General features: G+C 41.0%; 1 protein-coding gene across 4 annotated transcripts in view; it reads left to right on the plus strand.

The window, feature by feature from the left end:
• Positions 1-2,665: 2,665 nt before the first annotated feature.
• GRHL2 (grainyhead like transcription factor 2) overlaps positions 2,666-22,873 on the plus strand; it is a 157,959-nt gene continuing 137,751 nt past the window's right edge. For 2 of the 4 annotated variants that reach the window (XM_038555220.1, XM_038555222.1), the window contains exon 1: positions 2,669-3,102. In XM_038555220.1, coding sequence (XP_038411148.1) covers positions 3,083-3,102 — 20 coding nt within the window. In that variant the 5' untranslated portion in view covers positions 2,669-3,082. Of the gene's footprint in view, positions 3,160-22,873 lie in introns of all 4 variants that reach the window. The other 2 variants (XM_038555223.1, XM_038555221.1) reach the window with 2 other exon arrangements.

Raw genomic sequence — 22,873 nt, forward strand, 5'->3', positions numbered from 1 at the left:
AGAGAACTAAGGAGCATAATTATGACATTTCAGAATATTAGAAATAAACAGACTATTCTTCACATTTCTAGAGAGAAAAATTCCAGGTCACAAAGAAATGGAAATCAGGATTTCACTGGAATGCTCAATAGAAACACCGGATATTAGAGGAGAAGGAGCAATTTTTATCAATTTCTGAATGAAAAATTTCAACTTAGAATCCTACACTTGGTCAAACGTTCTTTCAAAAGTAAGGACTGAATAAAGCCATTTGAAGTTTTGCCTTCTGTACTCTTTCTTGGGTTGTTACCAGAACATGTGCCATGAAAAATGAAGCGGTAAACCAAGAAAGAAGGCACAGGACAAAGAAATGGAGTTCTTGCTCTGGAGATGAGAGAATGTCTCAAGATGACAACAGAGTCCTGAGACAAATTCATCTCCTTTGGAATAGGAGGACAGTGAACTTTTGGAGGGATGTTTTCGGTGGGGGGAAATGGGATTATTTGATCTTTTGGAAAATAAATGTAATAGTCATTTGATAGATACGTTGCAGGAAAAATATAAAGATTGGTGCATTACTAAGTAAACAGATTAAAGGTTTTGTAAGAAAGAAAACAACCACAGTACACTAGTTGGCTCTGTTGTCACTGGTATTTGCAGTCACCAGTTACTACCGCTAAATGGTGAAAGAGCTATCTATGCTGGTAGAATGGTGGAAGGGGAAACTGTATGAAGTTTGAAAGATCTAAATCCTTTTCGAAGGGTGACAGGTGGTCAAAGCACAACATCTAAATTGATAAATCAAAAGATATCAGTATAAATTATAAAATCTTTGAGCCTCTTCTGCAGAGGAAGTCCTGAGCGCCTATCTGTGACTTCAAGGGAGAGCTCTAGGTGTCAAATCACTTTAAGTGCAGTACAAGTTTTATAAGGAGGAGCCTGTGTGGATGAGCCCATGGTGTGGCACCTGTCAGTGTAAAGTGGTAACATCTGCCTTTATTTCCAGATGTAAACAAAATTAATTATTTTGGAGGGCTTTCAATTTCTTTTTCCTGAATGATTTTTTTTTTTTCCCTTGGAGTCTTGTTTTTGAGTGAAGAGAAAAATCTTAACATAAATCCTGGATGGAATTGCAGCTCTAAATAGACAGTTCAGAGTGCTATAGTTTAATTTCATGGAAGAATAAATCCCTCTCAGTGGCATAAAAAAAAGTATAAATTGTTTAGAAATGGGGAGGTCGGGGCACCTTGGCTGGCTCAGTCCTAAGAGCATGCAATTCTTGATGTTGGGGTTATGAGTTCAAGCTCCACCTTGGGTGTAGAGATTACTTAAAATCTTTATAAAAAGAAAGAAAGAAGAAAGAAAGAAAGAAAGAAAGAAAGAAAGAAAGAAAGAAAGAAAGAAAGAAAGAAAGAAAGAAAGAAAGAAAGAAAGAAAAAAGAAAGAGGTCAATGACAGAAGAGATGGCTAAAAGTGGAATGTGGATGCTTTTAGAAAGGAGATTAAGAAGGTAGAGAAACAGTGGGTATTGTATTGTATTTAAATATGTTATATTTAAAAAGTGTGTGTGCTTATACTGTGTGAGAATAAAAGTTTTAATTCATTTGCTGAGCATGAAACATGGAACAAACAAACAACCTGTCTCAGGGCATAATTTTCAGGAAATATCTGGTCCATAAAGATTAAAATAGAAGTTGGGTATCATTTCTGGCAATGTAGTATTAACTTGAAATAAAATATGATATACTCTCCATGCTTTCCTTAGTTCAACGATTCATAGGTATGGACTACATTCCTGTCAGAACTTTCACCAATGTTCTTTAGGAACAAGTGGTTATAAATTAAACCTTTGGTAATCTGCGTTGTTCCCAACCAGGGGAAACAGAACCGCAAAAAAGTCAGTTTCATCCTGAATTGTTTCCATAGCAACCATATTAAGCTGGAAGGATAAAGCACCTTTGTAGTCGCTGCTTCTATTGAATTACAATGTAAATGTTGATGCCTGCCTGGAAACGTCAAATGACAACAGGTTTATAGAAGGGATTCGGTGGTTGTTTGCAGCTCTGGAATCCCAGGCTAGAGTTGAGATAGAAGACACAGGCCTGGGCCATCTTAGCGTCTATTCACCCCAAATCTTCTCACCCCATCAGAACCACCCCACTCTTCATCGGCCTAGCCCATGAAAGGATGCTCATCCATGTGAAAATCTGTAATCTACCTGGTATCTTTTACACATCGGGACACGAAAAGTGTTTGTTCTGGATAAGAATGTTAAAAATGCAATTACACAACCGACTCGGCAATCTTTGTGTTTCTACCCTTCGGAGCACAAGGTAAACTTGAGGCCCTCACTCTTCTGACAACGTCAAAAAGTGGGTATTCAAAGCCTTGCGGTCAGGCTGCGCGTTTGATTCCGGGCGGCTTGGGGTACCTGAGTTCAGCTCTCCTTAGGCCTTCCGTTTGACCCACAATCCCTAGTGGTTGCAGGTGTTGCTTTTCTCCTCCCGCCCCCCGGGCCGTTCTCCGCGAGGAAGGGAGCGTGGCGTAGGTCTGCTCAGAGCAGCGACCCTCCGCTCCCACGGGCGGCCGCAGAGCTGCAGGCGTGCCGCCGCTCCACGCAGGTAAACTACGGAGTGAGTTACCTGCACTTGGAGAAGGGCCTTACCTGAGCGCGCCTCTGCCAATGGCAGCTCACCTGAGGGAGCCTCGCAGCCAATCACCGCGCAGCTCGTCCCTCGGGCTTGTATCCTTTAGTGAAAGAATTCAGCTCCCTGCGAGAAAGTTACCTGTGGCCGCCCAAGTCCGCCACTTTCTGCTCTGTGGCCGCCCATTGCCACGATCCGGGAGGACTCCGCGCCGCGCGGCCGCCTCCGAGCCCGGGCCCCATGTGAGGCCCCCCTTGTCCCACCTTTCCGGCTAGGTGAGGGCGCGGGCGCGCGAGCGAGCGAGAGCGGTGCGGGGGGACGGAAAAGCAGAATTACCTGTAGCTCTTGTTCTGCCATCTCGGGCGCGCTCACACACCGTCACCTGCACAGACTTGAAAGTCCAGTTTCACCAGAGGCTGAGGCTCCAGGAAAAGGGGAGCGAGTTCATTGGATCAAACATGTCACAAGAGTCGGACAAGTAAGTGGATCACACGCGCCGGCTGCTGCTGCTACCGCTTTGGGCTGATGGCAACTGGTTTGTTATGTTTTTGTTTTTGGTGTGTGCTTTTTTTTTTTTTTTTTTTTTAGTTGCTATTGTTGGTATTTTTTTTCGTTCTTTTTTCTTTTTCTTTTTGTTGTATCCAGACTTTTCCAGATTACGTTTCTACCTTGGTTAAGCGGAGGAACCCTACAAGAATGCGAACGTCTAATACCCCCTTTGGGCCTAGACGGTCCCCGCGGGCGACCTCCGCTGCCGCCTCCCGGGGCGAGCACTGGCCCCTGGCACAGCTCGGGCCGACGAGGCGGGAGGCCTGCGTTCTCCCCCTGGTCGCTCCCGCCGCTTCAGGCCTCTAAGGCCACTTGGAAATTCAGCCGAGCTCCCTCGATTTGCGCGAAGGGCCTGCGAGCCGAGCGGGTCCGGCCGCTTTTGTGTGAGCGCAACAAAGGGCCCTTACACCGGAGCCCAAACGGCCATGTTCCCGGGCCCGGCCGGGCAGCGTGTGTGCGCGCCCGCCCGTGCGCCCCTGTGCCGAGGCGCGGGCGCCGGGGGTGCCGCGGCCCCGGGGTCCCCCCGCCCCGCCCCGCCCCGCCCCGCGTGTCGCCCCCGCAGGTGCGCCAGCGCGGGGCCCCGGGAAGTGAGGGGAATCGACTTGGGGCCTCGAGCGGGCACGTCCGCGGGGGCGCCAGAGGGCCCGCAGCCGCTCGGCTCTCCCCGTCGGGCGGCGCGTGCACGGCCCCGCGAGCGAGCCCGCGGCCCTCGGCGCTCCCCGACCCGGCCGCCACCCCGGGCCTGGCTGGCGAGGCGGCGTGGGTCGCGCCGGGCGCCCCGAGGGCGGCGCGGGCAAGCGCGGCCTTTCCGTCCGGGACGGGACGGGACGGGACGGGACCTCCGGGCGGGCCCGGGGATCGGCGGCCTGCGCGGCCCCAGCCTCGGGGTCGCCGTCCGCCGTCCGGTCGCGTCTCGGCGGCCTCGCGCGGCCCCGGCCCCGGCCCCCGCCCCCGCCCCCGCCTCGGGACGGCTTTGTGCTAGCGGGGAGGTGGGGCCGACGGCGGGGGCGGGGCGGGAGGGAGCTGAGGTGGGCCCGCGGCCTCCTGGGGACTAGGCGGCGGCTCTCCCTTCCCGCTCGGGCGCGCCGGGCTGGGACCTGGCCGAGGCCCCGGGGAAGGGCGTGCGGCCGCCTTTCTGCTTCCCGCGGCGACGCCGCCCCGGTGTTTGGGCGCCCCAAGGAGACCTTCCCGAGGCGCCCTCGCCGGGGCCGGGGCCGGGGCCGGGGCCGGGCGCCACCAGGCCGCCGGTGCCCCCCGAACTGGCCCGGGACCAGTCCCAGATGGACGGGCCGCGAGCGGGCCGCGGGAGTGCCTTAGGGGCCTGCCGGGGGCGGGGGCGGGGCGGGGCGGGGCGGGGCGGGCCATCTTCCGAGTAACGCCGCGGGTAGAGAAGTGCCCGACGCCCCGGGCTGTCCCACCCGCACCACAGCGACCACAGCCCCCCAGAACCAGCCACCAGATGATAGGACGGTGCCACCCATCAGCCCAGAGCCGCTCGCTCCACGCCTGGCGCCGGGACCGGAAGGTGTGGGACGGTGCGGAGCCCGCCGCTCCCGCCGCTCGCTCGCTCCTGGAGCCTGTAGGAAATCGTTCCCCGAGCTTGAAAATTTCGGTAGCCAAAGCCCGGAGATGACAGCAGGAATTTTGGGATTGTTTTCCTCTTCGTGTCGAAAATGGTTGCAAACCTAGTGCTTATCGGATACGACTTGTTGCGATTCTTTAATCGAACCCCACGATTAGCACTGGTGGCCCTCTGAGTTTTGTGATGCACCGCGACCCCGCTGGATTCGGAGCGAGAGCGGACCGATTTTTAGTTTAACCTGCTGTCACTCCTGGCACCAACAGACTGTTTAGTATTGAAAATAAGTTCTGCTTTGGCAATCTGGTTTCACCACGATGCATTACTTAATTTTTATTGGTAATAACTATTCGGGATTACATATACTTCTATGTAATGAAAGCAGCTTTTATCTAGTCATACTTTCCAAGACTTAATTTTGTATCCCGGTAAAAGTAATGCCATTAAGAACAATACCCACAAAAGACTGTTGGACCCCACTTGCCTCTCTCCCTCTGCCTGGACTATTGAGAAACGCTTAAAATTAATAAATGATAACTTGGGGTTTTAGGAATTCTAGCTTTGTTTCCTTAGTGTGGAGGACCGGAGGGGTGGGTCTGGGTTTCACGGGCCTGAAGCTTATGCAACTGTGTGTGTTAGGTGGGGTGGGAGTGTGGGCTCTAAAAAAAAGAGCTGAAGAGAGAAACCTATTCTGGCTTCCTTCCTGCCAGAGCAAGCAAAGAGTCCCGAAGCTTGAGCTTTATCCGTTTCATGGTAAATCCACCCAGGATGCCTGTCTGTTTTCTAGAAGTGACCTGAAAGGATACGCACGGGATATTTTTGCATAAACCCATCAAAGTGTAGGTAATCTTTTGGATAGCATAGAAGATCATTCCAGGTCGCAAGTCCCGACTGAAGTAGCATCATCTTTTTTATGATTGTGGACTTTTCAGATTGTAATGTTCTGCTTTTTATGTTCTGTAATGTTGATGCTATCATTATTTTTAGGACAGCTTGTCTTTGTACATATTTGAAGATTTTCTGTTCCTCCTTAAATTCTATAAGATTTATGGTCTTTGTCAACAAGCGTGTGTATTTTAGTAAGGCAGTGATAGATTTAGAAACTTTATTTTTATTGTCAAAATATATAAAATATATTCAGGGAGAATATAATATTACATATATGGATATAATTTTATTTGATACCCACAGGTATTTTTCACTACACAGATGTTTTCTGGTTACAAACTATTTGCAACACATTCACATAGGCATTATAGGAGGGTAAAAAAATGTATGAGATGAACCAGCCCTCAAGGGGTTCACACTCTCAAGGAAAGCGAGCTGTGCATAGACATAATTTTAATTCAGCCAATACCTGGCAAGTGCCTAAAAGTCACAATGTAAGTACGATAATGTATTTATCAGGTCATGATATCTCAATCTTTCTTCTCCTTACTCACCCCGCTTTTGCCTAGGACAATTTCTTTTAGTCATTCTATGTGTTTAAGGAGTCTGGCCATTTTTCTAGAAAGGAAACAGAAAATGCTCAAAGTTATAGCTATCTCATACGGTAGGAACTTTCAAGTAACAGGATGAAACATTTTAATTAAACTTTCTACTCTTTAGTTTTATAGATGCATGCTTGTATATTTTAAGATCACAAGTATTAAGAAGTAATGAGACAATGTCCTCCTCAAACCATTAAAAATATCTATTCATTTATTTAACAAATATATCCTGAGTGCCACTATATACCAGGCATTGATGGTGGCATTGAAATTCACTAAGTGAATAGAACAGAGTTCTTGCCTTCATGATGTTTACATTCTAGTAGGGGGAAAAACAGACAGTAGATCAATCAAGAAGGAATATATAACAAATGAGAGGTAATCCATGGTATGAAGGAAAGCAAAGTAGGATAAAAAGATTAAGAAAAATGGGAAATATTTTATATAAGATGGTCAGGGATGGCCTCTGTGATGAGATGACCTTTGAGCAGAGACCAGAAGGAAGTGAAAGATCAGGCACTGAAGATACCTGGGACAAGAATACAGGTAGATGGAAGAGCAAGTGCAAAGACCCTGAGGTCTCGCCAAGAAGAATACTTGGCATATTCAGAAAGGAGCCTGTCATTCAGGGAGGTAATTATGTAAACTAACAAAACTATTCTCTCCTTAATAGTCCAGATATTTGTACATTCAAGAACAGACAAAATCATACTAATAAATGATCCTGGCAATGGAGAGGTAAGTACATAATAAGCTAATAGCATCAGCCTTATCTCTTTCCCCAAGTATCACCAGTTTAATGGTTAAGGTCTAGTGTTCTTTTCTCTATAATGGATTAAATTCTACATACTCCTTAACTTAGAGATGAATAAGTACACACATCCTAGAAGACTCCTGGGAATTAGAAGTGAAGAAGAGAGACCAAGTACAAATGGTGTTTGCTCTGTCACCCTTAGTGAAACCTACCACTCTTCAGCTCCTTTGACATTAGCCACCTGCAAAATAAAGCTTGCCTTTCCTGTCTTCCTCTTGCCCTCATTCAGTTTCTACAAACTTATATCCTCCAGAAAACAGGAACTTATCCACTGTGTTTGGAAGGGAGACACTACAGTGTGCTTGGTTAGCTTGGTATATCTTCAATGAAGTGAAGTGTAATACACAGGCAAAGGTAACCTACCTGAAAAATAAGAAAATGCTAGACAACAAGATAAAAATTTTAATTGACTTAAAAAAAGTTGAATTACGTATGTGCCTAATAAATACACTACTGTGGTTACGTGTAATGTGCTTAATAACAGAAATCTCCAAGAAGCCCTTTAAATCATTGCTTCCCAAACTCATATGATTACAAAAATACCACTTGAGGCATTTGGTAAAACTACAGATTCTTGGGTGCCTACCCCAGAGCTGTGAAATCAGAGGGGCTAGGGCATCTGAATTAAAAAATTATCCCAGGAACATTTTATATACATTTTTATGATAGGGTTTATTAGTGAGATCATGCTTTGAGTGCTCAATGTTACTTTACATAATAAATTCAGTTTATATGCTGACTTCTCCAGTGTTTATCCAGTGTGACAGGGAAATGAAACCTGGGGGCTTTATTTTACATTCCTTGTGCTATCCTGTTTAAGCAGCTTCTGATACAATTTTAACTTGGCTTTAGAATTCTTTGGCCTCTTGTCAATTTTGTTTGCTTTCCTTGTTTTGCTGAACTACCCCTTCTGGAAGAATGGGGTCCTTTTGACAGGTCATATATTTCCAGAGCTGCTAAAGAACTGATTTGGAGTGATGTCACCCATGTGGGCCTCTGCTAAGCCTGTAGCTAAGGTCAAGCTCAGATTTTAGGCTGGAGCCCACTCATTAGGGTGCTAGGTTAGAATTAGGTCAACCTTGACCTTCTGCTGTGTTACATTAGAACCTAAAACTGGTGTTCATTTTTCTTAGGGACAGTCATTTCATTGAATTTGGAATCTATTTTGTAGTGCAAAGTCAAAGATAACAAGTTCCAGTCAGATGTTGGTCCCTGGTGAAATGATTTAATGGGATGATGGCTGCAGTTTCATTTCTAGGGCTAATGGTAGCTTTAAGTATTAGCCTGATAAGATGGTACTAGACCTGTTGTCCTGTAATTAGGTTCTGTTTTAAACTGAATGCCAGGATCAGGCCACCCAAATGGGCCCAGTGCCATCTGATTTAAGGAGGATTAAGAGTACGTGCCGGATCAGTTGATGAGGAGCTATATCTAGCAATTTCTGTTAGACTCTGCAAAGTCAAAAGGAGAATTTAAACAAGTGGTCAGGTAAGTCAAACATACATAGGCACATTTAAACAACAATATCCAATAACCCAAGAAGTATTTGTTTGAAATCTATAGATAATTTAAACAAGATTATTATTTTGATGTTAGGTTTTTAAATCTACTTTTTAAAAAGGCTTAGGTAATTCATGCAAATGCTTCCGTTTCTCTTGGTGACTTTGACATGACTAGGCATATATTTCTGGTTAAAAAATGAACAATTGAGATAAAGAATATTTTCCCTCTTTCTCCCTAGTCTGAGCCAAACATTCCCACCTCTCCCACTCCCCCCACCCTGGCCCTCCTTCCCTTCCTTCCTTTCTTCCTTGGTTTGTCTCTTAATACTACTTTCTTGATGTTTTTTCCTCTCATATTACTTGGTGGAAATTGACACATGCACAGGTTTTATGCATCGAGATGAACGTGATTTTAGGTGTCATTTTAGTCAGCGAACTTTGCTGCATTCTCTTAGCATTTACATTGAGCATCAGCACCCCATCCTTGCTACCTGAGCCAGAAGTTAAGATGGCCCAAATGATGTTGCCTTATTTAATTGAAGTCAATGGAGTTTAGCCTTGGAAAACCTTTCCTTTTGCGTTCTTTTTAGCATAAGTAAAGCCTTATCCTAAGTTACTTAGAGTCCTCACTTATGATGCCTGGCCTCCTATCAGGGTGTGGACCTTCTCTTCCTTTTCGAGAGGTATTCAGGGATTCATGCTCAATTATAACAAAGTCGAAGCTGAAATCGAGTAGTGATTGGTTGGCAAACTTGTCCAGGAAAAATTCCTTAGCGAGCAGCAACAGGTTGAATAGGAATTTTTGCTTTGGCCCAGGAGGACTAGTGGTTGCTTAGTAACAACAACATGTACCTGGGAGTCCCGCAGACAGCTTCACAGGTCTTGGGAAGGCCCCAAAAGTTCAGATTCACTTTACTCTCCACCTGCCCTGTATATTTCCATCCTTTAGAGAAATCCCAGTTCAGTTCAAATCCATCCATCCATCCATCCATCCATCCATCCATCCATCCATTAATTACTAGGAAATTATTTTTTATTCTAAGGCTTTTAATGGTAAATGGTAAAAAGGACTGGACTATAATGGATTAAATTGGATAAAAACAGGAAAGTATCTCTTTGAGGATCTACCTCGCAACCCCCACCCCCACTCATTTTTAGTGGGAAGAGGATTTAAAAGTGTTTAACTTGTGTTTTGGAGACTACCAGGATTAAAAAAACATTATTTCTAAAAACAGAACATTTTGAATTGCTATATGCCACACAAGTACACCTTTTTAGAGTTCTTTGGAGAATCCTAGAAAAGCTGATCCATTTTAGGGGATTTCAATGTACATTTCAACAATAAGTTGGGTTATGGAGATTGTTCATGCATTTGAATGGGCATTCAGTGGGAAGCAATTGCTGCCTGCAGCGGATGAAGAGCCTAATTTTACTTTGTAATGAACATGGCAATGAACTTTGTGGGAAGCACTTTTAAAGTGATCTGACTTCACATTCTCTCCCAAGGAAATGCTTCCTTTACAAGTGTGAATGCAGACACCCTCCAGAGCAGAAAAAGAAAGCAAGATTTGCTTGCTGCTTCTCTTTACTGTGGCGCGGGCCTTTCATCTGAATGCTGGATGTACAAGTATATGGCTCACGCCCTGGGCCGTAGTCTTGTTTTTTAAGGTCTCTGAATTTAGATTGGAGTTGCAGAAAAGGCGTTGAAGTAAAGAATGGAGAAAAGAGAGGAAAAGAAAGAGGAGGAAGAAACCATGCTTTAGCTACTGTTGAGTTGCCAGCGTTTTTCTCAGTAGGAGGGTCCCAGCCAGGCTGAAGTCTAGTATGGGATGGCGTGTGGTTTCCCCTTCTGGAGAATTGATACTGACTTTAACTTGAAGCCTAGGGCAGCCCGGGTGGCTCAGCGGTTTAGCACCGCCTTCGGCCCAGGGCCTGATCCTGGAGACGTGGGATCGAGTCCCAGGTCAGGCTCCCTGCATGGAGCCTGCTTCTCTCTCTCTCTCTCTCTCTCCCCACCCTGTGTCTCTCATGAATGAATAAATAAATAAAAATCTTAAAAAAAAAAAAAAAACAAAACTTGAAGCCTAGAATCCTGGAGCTAGAATGAGCCATAGAGATTACACAGGGCATGTGAGTAACCAAGTAAAGGATTTGGAGCTAAAAGTTTTGTTTAAGGAGGAAAGTGCCAGGCATTTTTTCCTTCTGTGTTGCATGTTGAGGTTGTAAGTATAGGTTGAAAATCTGACTTTTTAACTAATTTGAGAAAAATACGCTGTCTTTTTTGGGGGGAGAGGGGAAGGGAGACTGGGGAAGGGGGGGAGAGGCATTGCCTATTTACTTCTTAAAATAGAACCATGAATATATGAAACACCTGTTTAAGATTCTGATAGTATTAGTGTGAGTTGGAATGGACTTTCCTTCCCACACTCACCCCAAATCATTGTTTTTAGTTCTCAGTTCATTGAGCCCCATAAAATAACTGCTTTCTGTACTTCTTGGATCTAACTTCTCAAAGAAGCAAGGAACAAAGGTAGTTTTTGCCTCCTTCCTGAATTGCCAGGAAGATAATTAACATAAGATCAGAGGATTCTTTTTTCATTTTTTTCATCTGTAAAACAAAGTTGAAATAAATGATCTCTGAGGATAAAATCACCTGCTGCAACATTTTGTGCATCTCATTTTCTCCCTCCAGAGGGGTCTAGACTTGGTGGTGGCTCAGAAGCAGTGATGGATCTTAGCAAGATAAGAAAGTACTGGGCACAGTGGGACCTGCTTCCACTCTCATGCCACCCTCATCCTGTTACCAAAATAAAAGGTGAATCTTTTGATAAAAGATGACAGAGAAACAGACTTCTGGCAGGTGGGAGGAATTCAGAGGGCCCATGGAATTCAGAAGGGCAACTAGGAATAAAATCAGTAGTTTACCTAGAGGACACCTGCACAGCTTCACTGTGGGCTGATACATAAAGGATATAAGAAAATTAGATAAAAAGAGCTGGCAGGTACTCTGAGAACTCTTTCCAGGGAGAGCCTAGGGAGTGGGTTACTCGGGGCAGGTTTGTGGAGTGAGAGTGAGGCAATATCAGAATGGATGGAACACTGAGTAAAATTTAGAAAGCTGAGATACTTAAATGGGATAACTTCTCCCCCTCCCTCTTGCTCCTCCTCCCCTCCTTCTTTCTTCTTTTTTTCTTCTCCCTCTCTCCTCCTCTTCCATACTCCGTTTCCTCTTAATAAAACATAATTCAGGGACACCCGTTTCCAGACAGTATTATGAAGCCAATAGTTTAGTAAGTGTTTAGAGAAGGTATTAAATAATACATGGATGAAAAGAGTATCTGTGGTTCGCTTCAATTATAAGATAATATATTATTTCACATCAGGCACTTAATGACCATTCACTTAGGTCTGGAATAAAATCTCCTTCTGTTAGAGTTTTATATATATATATATAGGATTCTCCGAAGTCAGTCTTCTCTGAAGTCAGTACTGATACCAGGACGAAATAGATAATGATAGATAGATAATAGATAGCCCTTGGAAGGTTTACGTGTTGGAGGACTTTTTATAGGTTACATGACCCTTGAGGTACATTTATACTTCCTATGCAGACCATGATTTTTTAGCTGCTTTGAAATCTTGGTGTCTACTTTAAAAAATATGTATATCTTACATATTTTTGAAAGCATTTTAATAAAGGACAGATGCCTCAGTAGAAATATGGTCAAAGAACATGAGTAGATAATTCACAAAAGCTATAAAAAGCTAGGTTTGGGGAAAATCCATTTCTAGGGGGATTATAAATGAATACAAACTTTCTGGAAGGTACTTTGGCAAAACCGGCTGAAATGGTACTACTTGTTGACAACACACCTGAATTCTAGTTATAGCCATCTGTCTTACGGAAATAAACGAGGATATTAATTGTAGCATTATTTTTGAAAGTGAAACATCCGAAAAACCCTTATGTGCCCAACTACCAAGGATTGGTTTTAGTAAGCTGTGCTCAGTGAGACGGGATACTCTGGAAGCTTTATAAATCATATTCTGGAAAAATATTTAATGGCAGGAGAAAATATTCATGACGTATTTTACTGGAATGTTTATAGCATAGAAAATAAAACCTAAATAATAATAATAATAATAAGGCCACAATAGATCAACAGTAATTTGCTTTCTGTAGAAGAAATCATAGGTACTTCTGTCTCTGATTTGTGCCTCTCCATGTTTTTCTAGTTTGCATTATGAGCTTGTACTGCTTTTGTAATAAAAGAGAAATATTTAAAGGTTATACTTTAAAACAGTCATTCTGCCAGGGATTTTTTTTTTTTTTTTTTTGAGTAACACATATGTACTCTAAATAAAATGGAAAAATGTGCCTGCTTACTGGTTCAAGGTAGAATGTATTGGCTCCCCCACAGAAGAGGCACTCCACCTTGCACTTCACTGCTGGTGCACCACATGTGTCTTCTGCACTGTGCCTCACTCACCTGTAGATTTGTTGACGTTATGTCTCAACAACTCTGTATTTTTGGATTTGCCCAATGATCAGATTCCAACTATTTTCCAGAATAGCACAAATGGGTGTAGGAGTTTCCAACCTTCGTATAATTTGAAGCAGAGGAATGACTAAGAAGGACAGAGTATGTAGGCTGTGCCTGCGTAGCTTCCCTTAAAGAAAATTCTCTGTAGGGGAGAAAGCCTTCACTAAGACTCCACCCAAGTGTTCTTGGGAGAGGCTCTGGGTGGTGAATCCAGTTGTATTTAATCTTTAGGAGTAACAGGGAGAGCCCAGAATACGGCTTCCTTTAAGAATAAAAAGCAGTTGTAGGCAAGTTTGAGTTTCTATTTTTTTTTTTAACCACAGTTTATTTTTTTCCATAACGTAGACTTGCATTTTCCCTGGAGGGCCCGAGCGTGTGACTCATCTACCTGCTTCTACAAGCTGGTACATAGATCATGCCAGATGCACGCTGGAGTCTGTTAGTTAAGCTGTATGAGATTGCATCACTGGATTTCCTGCAGGCTCTTTCATGGAGCCTTTGTAGAAAATGTGAAATTATTTGCTTATCAACATATCCAAGGAGCATCCACAGCAGGAGAACAAAAAGTACATGATGGGAACTTGAGAGAGAAAATAGCCTTACAGAATCACTGAAGTTATGTCAGGAAGGAAAAACAGAAAAACAAAAAAACAAAACAAACAAACAAAAAAAACGAGGGGTGGGGGGAGAAGCTTAAAAAAAATGGAAATTGAACTTTGCAAACAGGAGCAAACCAAAACAACGTTTGGATGTGGGAACAACACAAGAATTTGTGAAGCAGAAACTCATATGGTGGGTAAGCCTTTTGGTTGTGGATTCAAAAGTGAAATTTGCAATTACCTCTTTCTCTCCTAGGCCTCCCTGGTTTCCCCTCCCCAACACGCTCCTTCTTTTTGTGCTGAAATTCATCAGACCTCTTATACTCTGTCTTACATTTTCAAAAATCATTATTTTCTTTGAATGTTTAAAGTCTAAATATAAGCACTTATTCTTACAGAACTTGTGGGAGAGATGAATGAAGGACTTTTTTTTTTTAATCCTGTATTTATTTTCAATTTTAATCAACAACCCAGAAGGTATGGTTTGTATTCTATTCAGCCACACAAAACCTCAATTTTGCTTTTTGAATTTGCCCACACATTTTTGGGACACCATTCGACTGCTTCTAGTGTCCTAAAATCGAAATAAACTGGGGTAAGCGATGGTTTTTCTCTTTCCTCTCATTTGAAGGGCCCATATGCTTTTTTTTGTCTTCCTGATCCTTCCTAAACAATGAAATATGTGTGTGGTAGATACCTGGGATACATTTAATTACAAGTCGCAAGTTTTTCTACTGCAGGATACCCATGCTTGGCCAGGTGAATAAAATTGTACATTCTATTCAGAGCTTTCAGGACTAACCAGATTTTGTTGTTGCTGTTTGTTGTTGTATCACATATTCCTGGAATATGGAGGAAATTGAAAATGTTATGATTCCGAGATTCTTACTGTACTGGACATATGATGGACTATTTTATAAATCACTGTTTCTGAATGACCCACTAAACTGCTTCCAAGCCCATCTCCCAGGTGGACTTTCATTATAACTATTTTATGAGGCACTTTGGGATTTGCATGTGTGTTTTTTTAAAGCACCATTTCTTGGGGAGACTTTTTTCTGATTATGAACATAATATAGAGTCCTGAGGAAAACTGGAAATTAGAGAAAGGTATATAGAAGAAAAAAAATCACTCATAATTCCAGGATCCTAATACTATGTATTTCCTTACAGTTTTTAATAAGTGCCTGCATGTGAATATGGTTATAAAAGAGCATACAAGTTATGACAACCCCCCCCCTTTTTTTTTACATCACTCCTGCCACTCTGGGTTTTCATTTAATGTTACATTATTAGCATTTTACTAGTCTTTTAAATATTCTTCCACATAACGCTTAAAGATGAAATCAACCATCTTCTATTTTTATTTAGGTTGTTTTGCTTTTTCATTATTATAAATCATGCTTATACACAAATCTTTGTATCTTTGGTTATTACATTAGAATAGGTTTCTGGAAGTATTGAAAAGACATAAATATTTTTAGGTTCTTGATTCATAATTTGAAAATGACTTCTAGAAAGATTATAAAAATTTTTCTCCCAGCAGTGTTAGTGTCTTGCACATCGTGTCATCAGTAAATGAGAACTACAATTTTTTTGTCCATTTAAAAGGCAAAATAAAAGTGTATTTTTGTTGTAATTTTCAGTTTCATAATTAATGAAGTTAAACATTTTCTCAGATGTTTATTGGTCATTTATACTTCTTTTTATTGAAGATCTGGCTCACCATAGCATATGTATATGGTTGTGTTGTTATGGTCCTGGATGCGGGGGCCTTGGGGCTGAGATCCAGCTATGCTTCACTCTGGCCCCTGCCCAGGGAAAAGGGTACCTTCCACCATCTGTACAAATGCACCATATGGGTTAGCAGCGCCCTTTTCTTATTTTCCACTCATTAAAACAAACAAACCCTGTGATGCTGATATTTTTATTATTGATTTGTGAGAACTCTTTACACACCTGTAATTATTAACCCTTTTGTCAAAATTCTGGCTATTGTTTCCCCAACTTCTTGTCATTTAATTTCATGATTTAAAACATGTTCAGAGCTTTATGCTTTATGATGTCAAATCATATAGCTCTTGTGTGTATGTGTGAGTACTTTCATGGCTTTCATGATGTGCAGTCTGAGATCAACCTTTAGGGGCTTAACTCATTACATTTTTTTCCCTTTATTTTAGCCTCAGTTTTAAGGCACTTGGGGAAAAAAGATCCTTGATAAGGTAAATTAATTCATACTTACTTGTAAAAACATTAGAATATGCAATCATTTTCAAAACTACCACACAGAGATCTGAACACTACTAACACTTTGACGTCTATATTTTTACTGTGTTGTCTATATACATACATACAAATGTGTGCAAAGATGAGATAGTAATTTACATACTGTTTAATAACTTATCTTTTACATGAATATTGATCATGGGTAACTTCCCATGATGATAAGCATTTTTAATAGCCCCATAGTTCTACATGGAATGGAAATGTCCAAATTAACCAGTTCCCTATTGTCATACATCTAGATTTTTTTTCTCAGTTTTTTACTATTAAAGTGAATATTTGCATGATTATCCTTTGAGCTAAATTTTCACATACTTCTTAGTTATGAAAACTAAGTTAATCCTTGAAAAACATTCCAGTGAATAGAAATCCCTGATCATTTGCATGCTCTTCTTAAAGGCATTTGGCTCATATTTCCAAATTGCCATCCAGATATTTTCTCCTCATTAACACTCCCACTGACAGTATATCTGAGAGAAGGATTTCTCTCGTTCCTTCCCAACAATGCATATTATCCTCTTTTTAGTCTTTGCCAGTTTGGTAGGGTAAAAATGGTAAGTTATTTGGGACTGTATTTCTTTCCATTTACTAAAATCGTGTTTTCTATCTCAGGAGAGCTTTATTATTATTATTTTTTTAAGATTTTATTTATTCACGAAAGACACAGAGAAATCGGCAGAGACACAGGCCGAGGGAGAAGCAGGCTCCATGAAGGGAGCCCAATGTGGGACCCGATCCCGGGACTCCAGGATCACACCCTGAGCTGAAGGCAGACACTCAACCACTGAGCCACCCAGGCATCCCATGTTTTGTTTTTAAGGTGTAAAATATTTTGATATCTTAAAAGCTCTTGTTGGGATTCTGTAGACAGTTTAGCGTCAGTAAAGAGACTGTTAGCAGAACATTCAGGCATGGTCTCTTCTCCCAGTCACTGGGTCTGAGAACTGTCCCTAATGCACAGCATCCATTCTTTGCAAATGAAAGCAATGACCCAAGTCTGCACTCAATCTTCCTAACCAAAGTTCACAAGTTCGGGGAACTGCACCCAGGGACAAGGAGCCTATATCTCCAAGCTGACTGATGATGACTGAATAGAGGATGACTATATTCAAACAACAACAAATAAGTGGTCACCACACACATCTATTCCACCTTGTGATTTATCGAGTGCTTGTTGGTCAGGCACAGAGCTGGGCACCATGCCAGGTGCTGAGACCCCAAAAGATGAAACAGACCACTAGTGTAAGGTCTGAGAACCTTAAACAATATAATTAGAAAAAAAAAGTAATTTAGAAAAAAATGTACACTTACCTTCCATTTTGGAAGCAATTAGTTGTGGGAAAATTGGAGGCAGGAAGGTCCAGAATAAGACAAAATAGTGCAAGTCTTCAAATTTTCTGCTTTATTTTGCTTTGAAAAGACCTGTCACTTTATTTCATTTCTGACTTGGTCAGGCTTTCATCCTTTTGCATTTTTAAGGGGGTCTATTATTAGTGGTTTAAGAAACACTTCAGTAGGGACGCCTGGGTGGCTCGGCGGTTGAGTGCCTTCCTTTGGCTCAGGTCATGATCCTGGAGTCCCGTGATCGAGTCCCACATGGGGCTCCCTGCATGGAGGCTGCTTCTCCCTCTGCCTGTGTCTCTGCCTCTCTCTCTGTCTTTCATGAATAAATAAATAAAATCTTTAAAAAGAAAAAAAAAAAGAAACACTTTGCTTGTTTATCTAAATAGTAGGGCTATTTAGAATGGAATCACTTTTCAAAGATAAATCTCTAGGGCTCTGTAATTAAACTTTATGTTAAAAAACTTTTCTAGAGCAATGGGGTTAGAACAAATTTGTGTTCTTTGTCATATACATGTTGCTTGAAGTGTTAAAGATAGCATCTGTGGAAACTGGAAATTTATGGAAGTGATTTGGTACTTTTCTCGTTTAGAGATTTTATTTATTTATTCATGAGAGACACTGAGAGGCAGAGGGAGAAGCAGGCTCCCTGCGGGGTGCCCGATATGGGACTGGATCCTAGGACCCGAGGATCACGCCCTGAGCCAAAGGCAGACGCTCAACCACTGAGCCATGCAGGTGTCCCAGATTTGGTACTTTTCTAAACATATACAACATTAAAACATCTAGGACAATTAGAAATTTATTTTAAAATGTTGGTGGCCGACTGCATTAATCAGGAACCCGTATCTGGTTTGTTAATTATGGAGGATCTTCTCTTCAATCTTCCTCTAATGGTTAACCTTTTGGATATACAACTTTTTTCTTCCTAGAGACCTAACAGAGGGCATGAAAAGGAAAATTCAGCTAAATTAGTTTGGCTACTGATTAAGGAGGAAAAAAATATTTAATTCCAGTCGAAGGTGGAACTCATTATTCTAAATATATTCTTTGATTATCTAGGATTTCCTGTGATCTGTGTTACTCTTTCTCCTGTTATTTCCAATTTTCCTGAAGCTGTAAATTTAAGAGTTGTTTAATTAGGAAGTCTGCCATTTGCAAGGTAGAAATAATGGCCTTCCCCCATAAAAACTATAAAGCACTATGCCAAGGAAGGGCAATCTTTAAGTAATTGGTCATATTGCATGTTTTTCTCTTTTTGCCAGTCTGACCCTGGAAGTATTTGTCCATGACTTTATGATTTTTTTTCTAAATATTTTAGTGACTAAAGATCATTACCTGTGTGTTTGCTATCATTGACTATATATTTAAGGAGAAAAAAAAACAAGTACCCCTTCTGTAATTCTTTTGCTCCTACCATTTTCAACAGAATTTTGAGTTTGTTGAATAGCATTCTACATATGTTTCTAGGTATTATATCACAAATTAAAAAAAAAAAAACAAATTAATGTGTATGTATTTGAGATTTTTTAAATTTTCATTTTTTCTACATAAACGATTTTATACATGTTGTTACATGATTTTTGATTGTTTCATGTCAATTTAGAAAACACTTTTTTTTAATGGCTGCACAGTATTCTACAGTATGAATATGTGTGTGGCTAAAGGATGAATTCATAGAAATGAGGCAAAGGCTATGCATATTGAAAGACAGATTGTCCCCCCAAAATGCTACTTTAATTTATATTCTAATCAATAATGTTTGAATATATCCATTTCTGCCTACCCTCAAGCAGTGGATCTTATCAGTCTTCAAAATTTTTCCTAACATGTATCTATTCTCTTACTTTACATTTCTTTAATTATATTTATTCATTTTTAAGATTTTATTTATTAGAGAGAAAGAGCATGAGTGAGGGGAGGGGCGGAGGGAGAGGGAGAAGTAGAGTCTCCACTGAGCAGGTTCACCAGTGTAGGGCTTGATCCCCTGACCCTGATCATGACCTGAGCCCAAGTCAAATGCTTTAACCAAATGAGCCACCAGGCGCACCTCATGTATTTAAAAGCCGTTTGTTTTTTTTCTCTTCGGTGAATTGTTGATGCTCTTTGCCTATTCTATTTTGTTGTTGGTCTTTTTTAAAAACGGCTTTGTTTAGGTGTAATTGATATACAAAGAATTACATGTATTTAATGTGACATTTGTACATACCTTAATGTACAAATCAGTGAGTGTGGACATATGCAAACACCTGTGGTACGATCACCATAATCAAGATAATAGACCTATACAACACCTCCCAGAGGTTTTTCTGTTCGTGTGTGTGTGTGTGTGTGTGTGTGTGTGTATGTATGTTAAGAATACAACATCAGATTTACCTTCTTAAGAAATTTTGAAGTGCATAATACCACATTGTTAACTACAGGGACTATGTTGTATAGAATTTATTAATCTAGTATGATTGAAATGATAAACCAGTTGTATAACAACTCTCCCTTTCCTTCCCCAGCTACTAGCGCCAATATTGTATTCTCTCTTTCTGTGAGCTTGGCTACTTTAGACACCTCATATAAGTGAAGTCATAGAGTATTTGTCTTTTTTTTTTTTAAGATTTTATTTATTTATTCATGATAGACATAGAGAGAGAGAGAGAGGCAGAGACATAGGCAGAGGGAGAAGCAGGCTCCATGCCGGGAGCCCAACACAGGACTCGATCCAGGGACTCCAGGATCGCGCCCTGGGCCAAAGGCAGGTGCTAAACTGCTGAGCCACCCAGGGATCCCCTGTCTTTTTGTATGTGTCTTATTTCACCTAGTGTAATGCCCTCCAAGTTTATTTATGTTGTTGAAAATGGCAGGATTTCCTTTTTTTTTTTTTTAAGGTGAAATAATATTCCCTTGATGTATACATCACGTTTTTCTTTATCCCTTCCTTTGTTAATGGATACTAGGTTATTTGCATATTATGCCTACTGTGAATAGTAATGTGATGAACAGTGAAATGAAAAGATCTCTTTAAGATCCTAATATCAATTCTTTTCAATAATATACACAGAAGTGAGATTACTGGATCACATGGTGCTCTTGGCTTTTTCCTGATGATTTTTTTTTTCCTGATAAATGTTAAGAGCTTTGTATGTACTCAGAGATTAGCCTGTTGTCTACAAGTTTGTCATGTGTCTTTTGACTGTGTTGTGTTTTTGGCTTTGCAAAGATTTTTAATTTTTTGTTAGCTTAATTCGTCTGTTTTCCTTTTTTTTTTTTTTTTTTAAGATTTTATTTATTTATTAGAGAGAGAGCAAGAGAGAGATCATGAGCGGGGTGAAGGGCAGAAGGAGGAGCTGACTCTGCTGGGCAGGGAGCCCAATGCGGACTCCATCCTGGGACTCCAGGATCATGACCTGAGCCAAAGGCAGACACTTAACTGACTGAGCTGCGCAGAAGCTCCATGTTTTCTTAAATGGCTTCTAGGTTTTATGCCTTGCTTAGGAAGGCTTTCTCTGTTCTAAAGTTTCAAACAACCCCTCCTCCAACACTAGTTTCTTCCAAACTTTATTCTGGCATTCTCTGATTTAGGATTTCACATTTCCATTGAAAGCTTTGATCCATCTGGAATTTACTTGATGAAGAAGTGAAGTAGAATTTTTTACTTGATTGCTTTTCTAGATGGCCACCCTATTGTGTCAGTACCACTTATCGAATAACACAAACTTCCCTTTCTTATTTAAAATCCAGCTTTTATCACATATTAAATATCTATGTGTCTTGGGACTGTTTTCAGCTCTTTTATCTGTTCCACTGACCTAACCATTTATGCTTCAGAAGCGACCACGTACCTATTTATTCATTTATCTCTATATAATGTTTTCATATCTGAAAGTGCCGTTCCATCTCATTACTCATCTTTTAAAGCATCTTCCTGGTTGTTTTTCCCTTTTTTTTCTTTTCATTTTCATTATAAAGTTTAGAATCAGCTTCTGGGTTCTCAAGAAATCCTAATTTGGAAGTGGGGAAGAAGGAAGTGACTACATTAAATTTTATGGATAACTTTGGTATAGAGTTGATATTTTATTAGTTTTATAAATTATCTTTTATTAATTTTGTATCCTTTGGTGCCTGAGTGGTTCAGCTGGTTAAGCGTTGGCCTTGGGCTCAGTTTATGATCCCAGAGTCCTGAGATCGAGCCCTGCATCGGGCTCCCTGGTCAGGGAGCCTGCTTTTCCCTCTCCCTCTCTGCTCCCTCTGCATGTTCTCTCTTCTCTCTCTTTCTGTCAAATAAATAAATAAAATCTTAAAAAAATTTTTTGTATCCTTTATTAATTTTATTAATATTGCTAATACTATATCTATTTAAGAGCAGAGTATGTCTTGCTTCGTGTATTTTAATCTTTGATGTTTCTCATCAGAGATAATAGCTCTTGTGCATTTATTGTTAAGTTTATTTTAAAAACTTTTCTTAAAAGTGTGTTTTTTTGGGTATTATTTTTTTTATACTTTTTTTTAAAAGATTTTATTTATTCATTCATGAGAGACACAGAGAGAGAGAGAGAGAGAGAGAGAGGCAGAGACACAGGCAGAGGGAGAAGCAGGCTCCATGCAGAGAGCCTGACGTGGGACTTGATCCCGGGTCTCCAGGATCATGCCCTGGGCTGAAGGAGGCGCTAAACTGCTGAGCCACTCAGGCTGCCCTGGTATTATTTTAAGTGGAGTCTTTCTTTACATGTCTTAGCTGGTTTTATATAGGAAAGATTGATTCTTTTTTTTTTTTTCACATTTTAAAAATTTAAATTCAATTTGCAACATACAGTATTAACACCCAGTGCTCATCCCATCAAGTGCCCTTCTCATTGCCTGTCACCCAGTTACCCCATCCAGATACTGATTCTTGAATGTTATTTTGTAACAAGCCACCTTATTTTATTGATTTTTGCTTGTAATAATTGTTCCCTCAATTCTCTTGGGTATCAGTCATGAGGTCATAGTGTGTGTAAATAATGTTTATTCATCTCTCCCAATTTTTAAACCTTTTACTTCATTCTCATTTCTAAGTGTATCAATTTGTCACTATAGAGCAATGTTAGTTAATAGTAATAGGTGTGAGAGTGGACATCCTTGTCTAATGTCCTCAGGGTTTCAGCATTAAATATGATCTAGTCTTTGGAAAGCTCCTGGTTTTATGTGATCTTGTACCTGACTACCCGTATGAACTCCTCTATTCTAATATCTTTCTATCCATTTATCTCCCCCTTTCCTCTCTCTGAGTCTCAAATTGTCCATTAAGTAATTATGTTGTCTACAAAATAATGATGATCTTTTTCCTCTCCTTTCAGTATTTCAGATTTCTTTCTTCTTCTTCTTCTTCTTTTTTTTTTTTTTTTTTAAGATTTTACTTATTTATTCATGAGAGACACAGAGAAAGAGAGAGAGAAGCAGAGACATAGGCAGAGGGAAAAGCAGGCTCCATGCAAGGAAGCCTGATGCGGGACTCTATCCCCAGACCCGGGATCACGTCCTGAGCCAAAGGCAGACGCTCAACCGCTGAGCCACCCAG

Source organism: Canis lupus, chromosome 13, assembly GCF_011100685.1.
Source record: "Canis lupus familiaris isolate Mischka breed German Shepherd chromosome 13, alternate assembly UU_Cfam_GSD_1.0, whole genome shotgun sequence".
Taxonomy (NCBI): domain Eukaryota; kingdom Metazoa; phylum Chordata; class Mammalia; order Carnivora; family Canidae; genus Canis; species Canis lupus.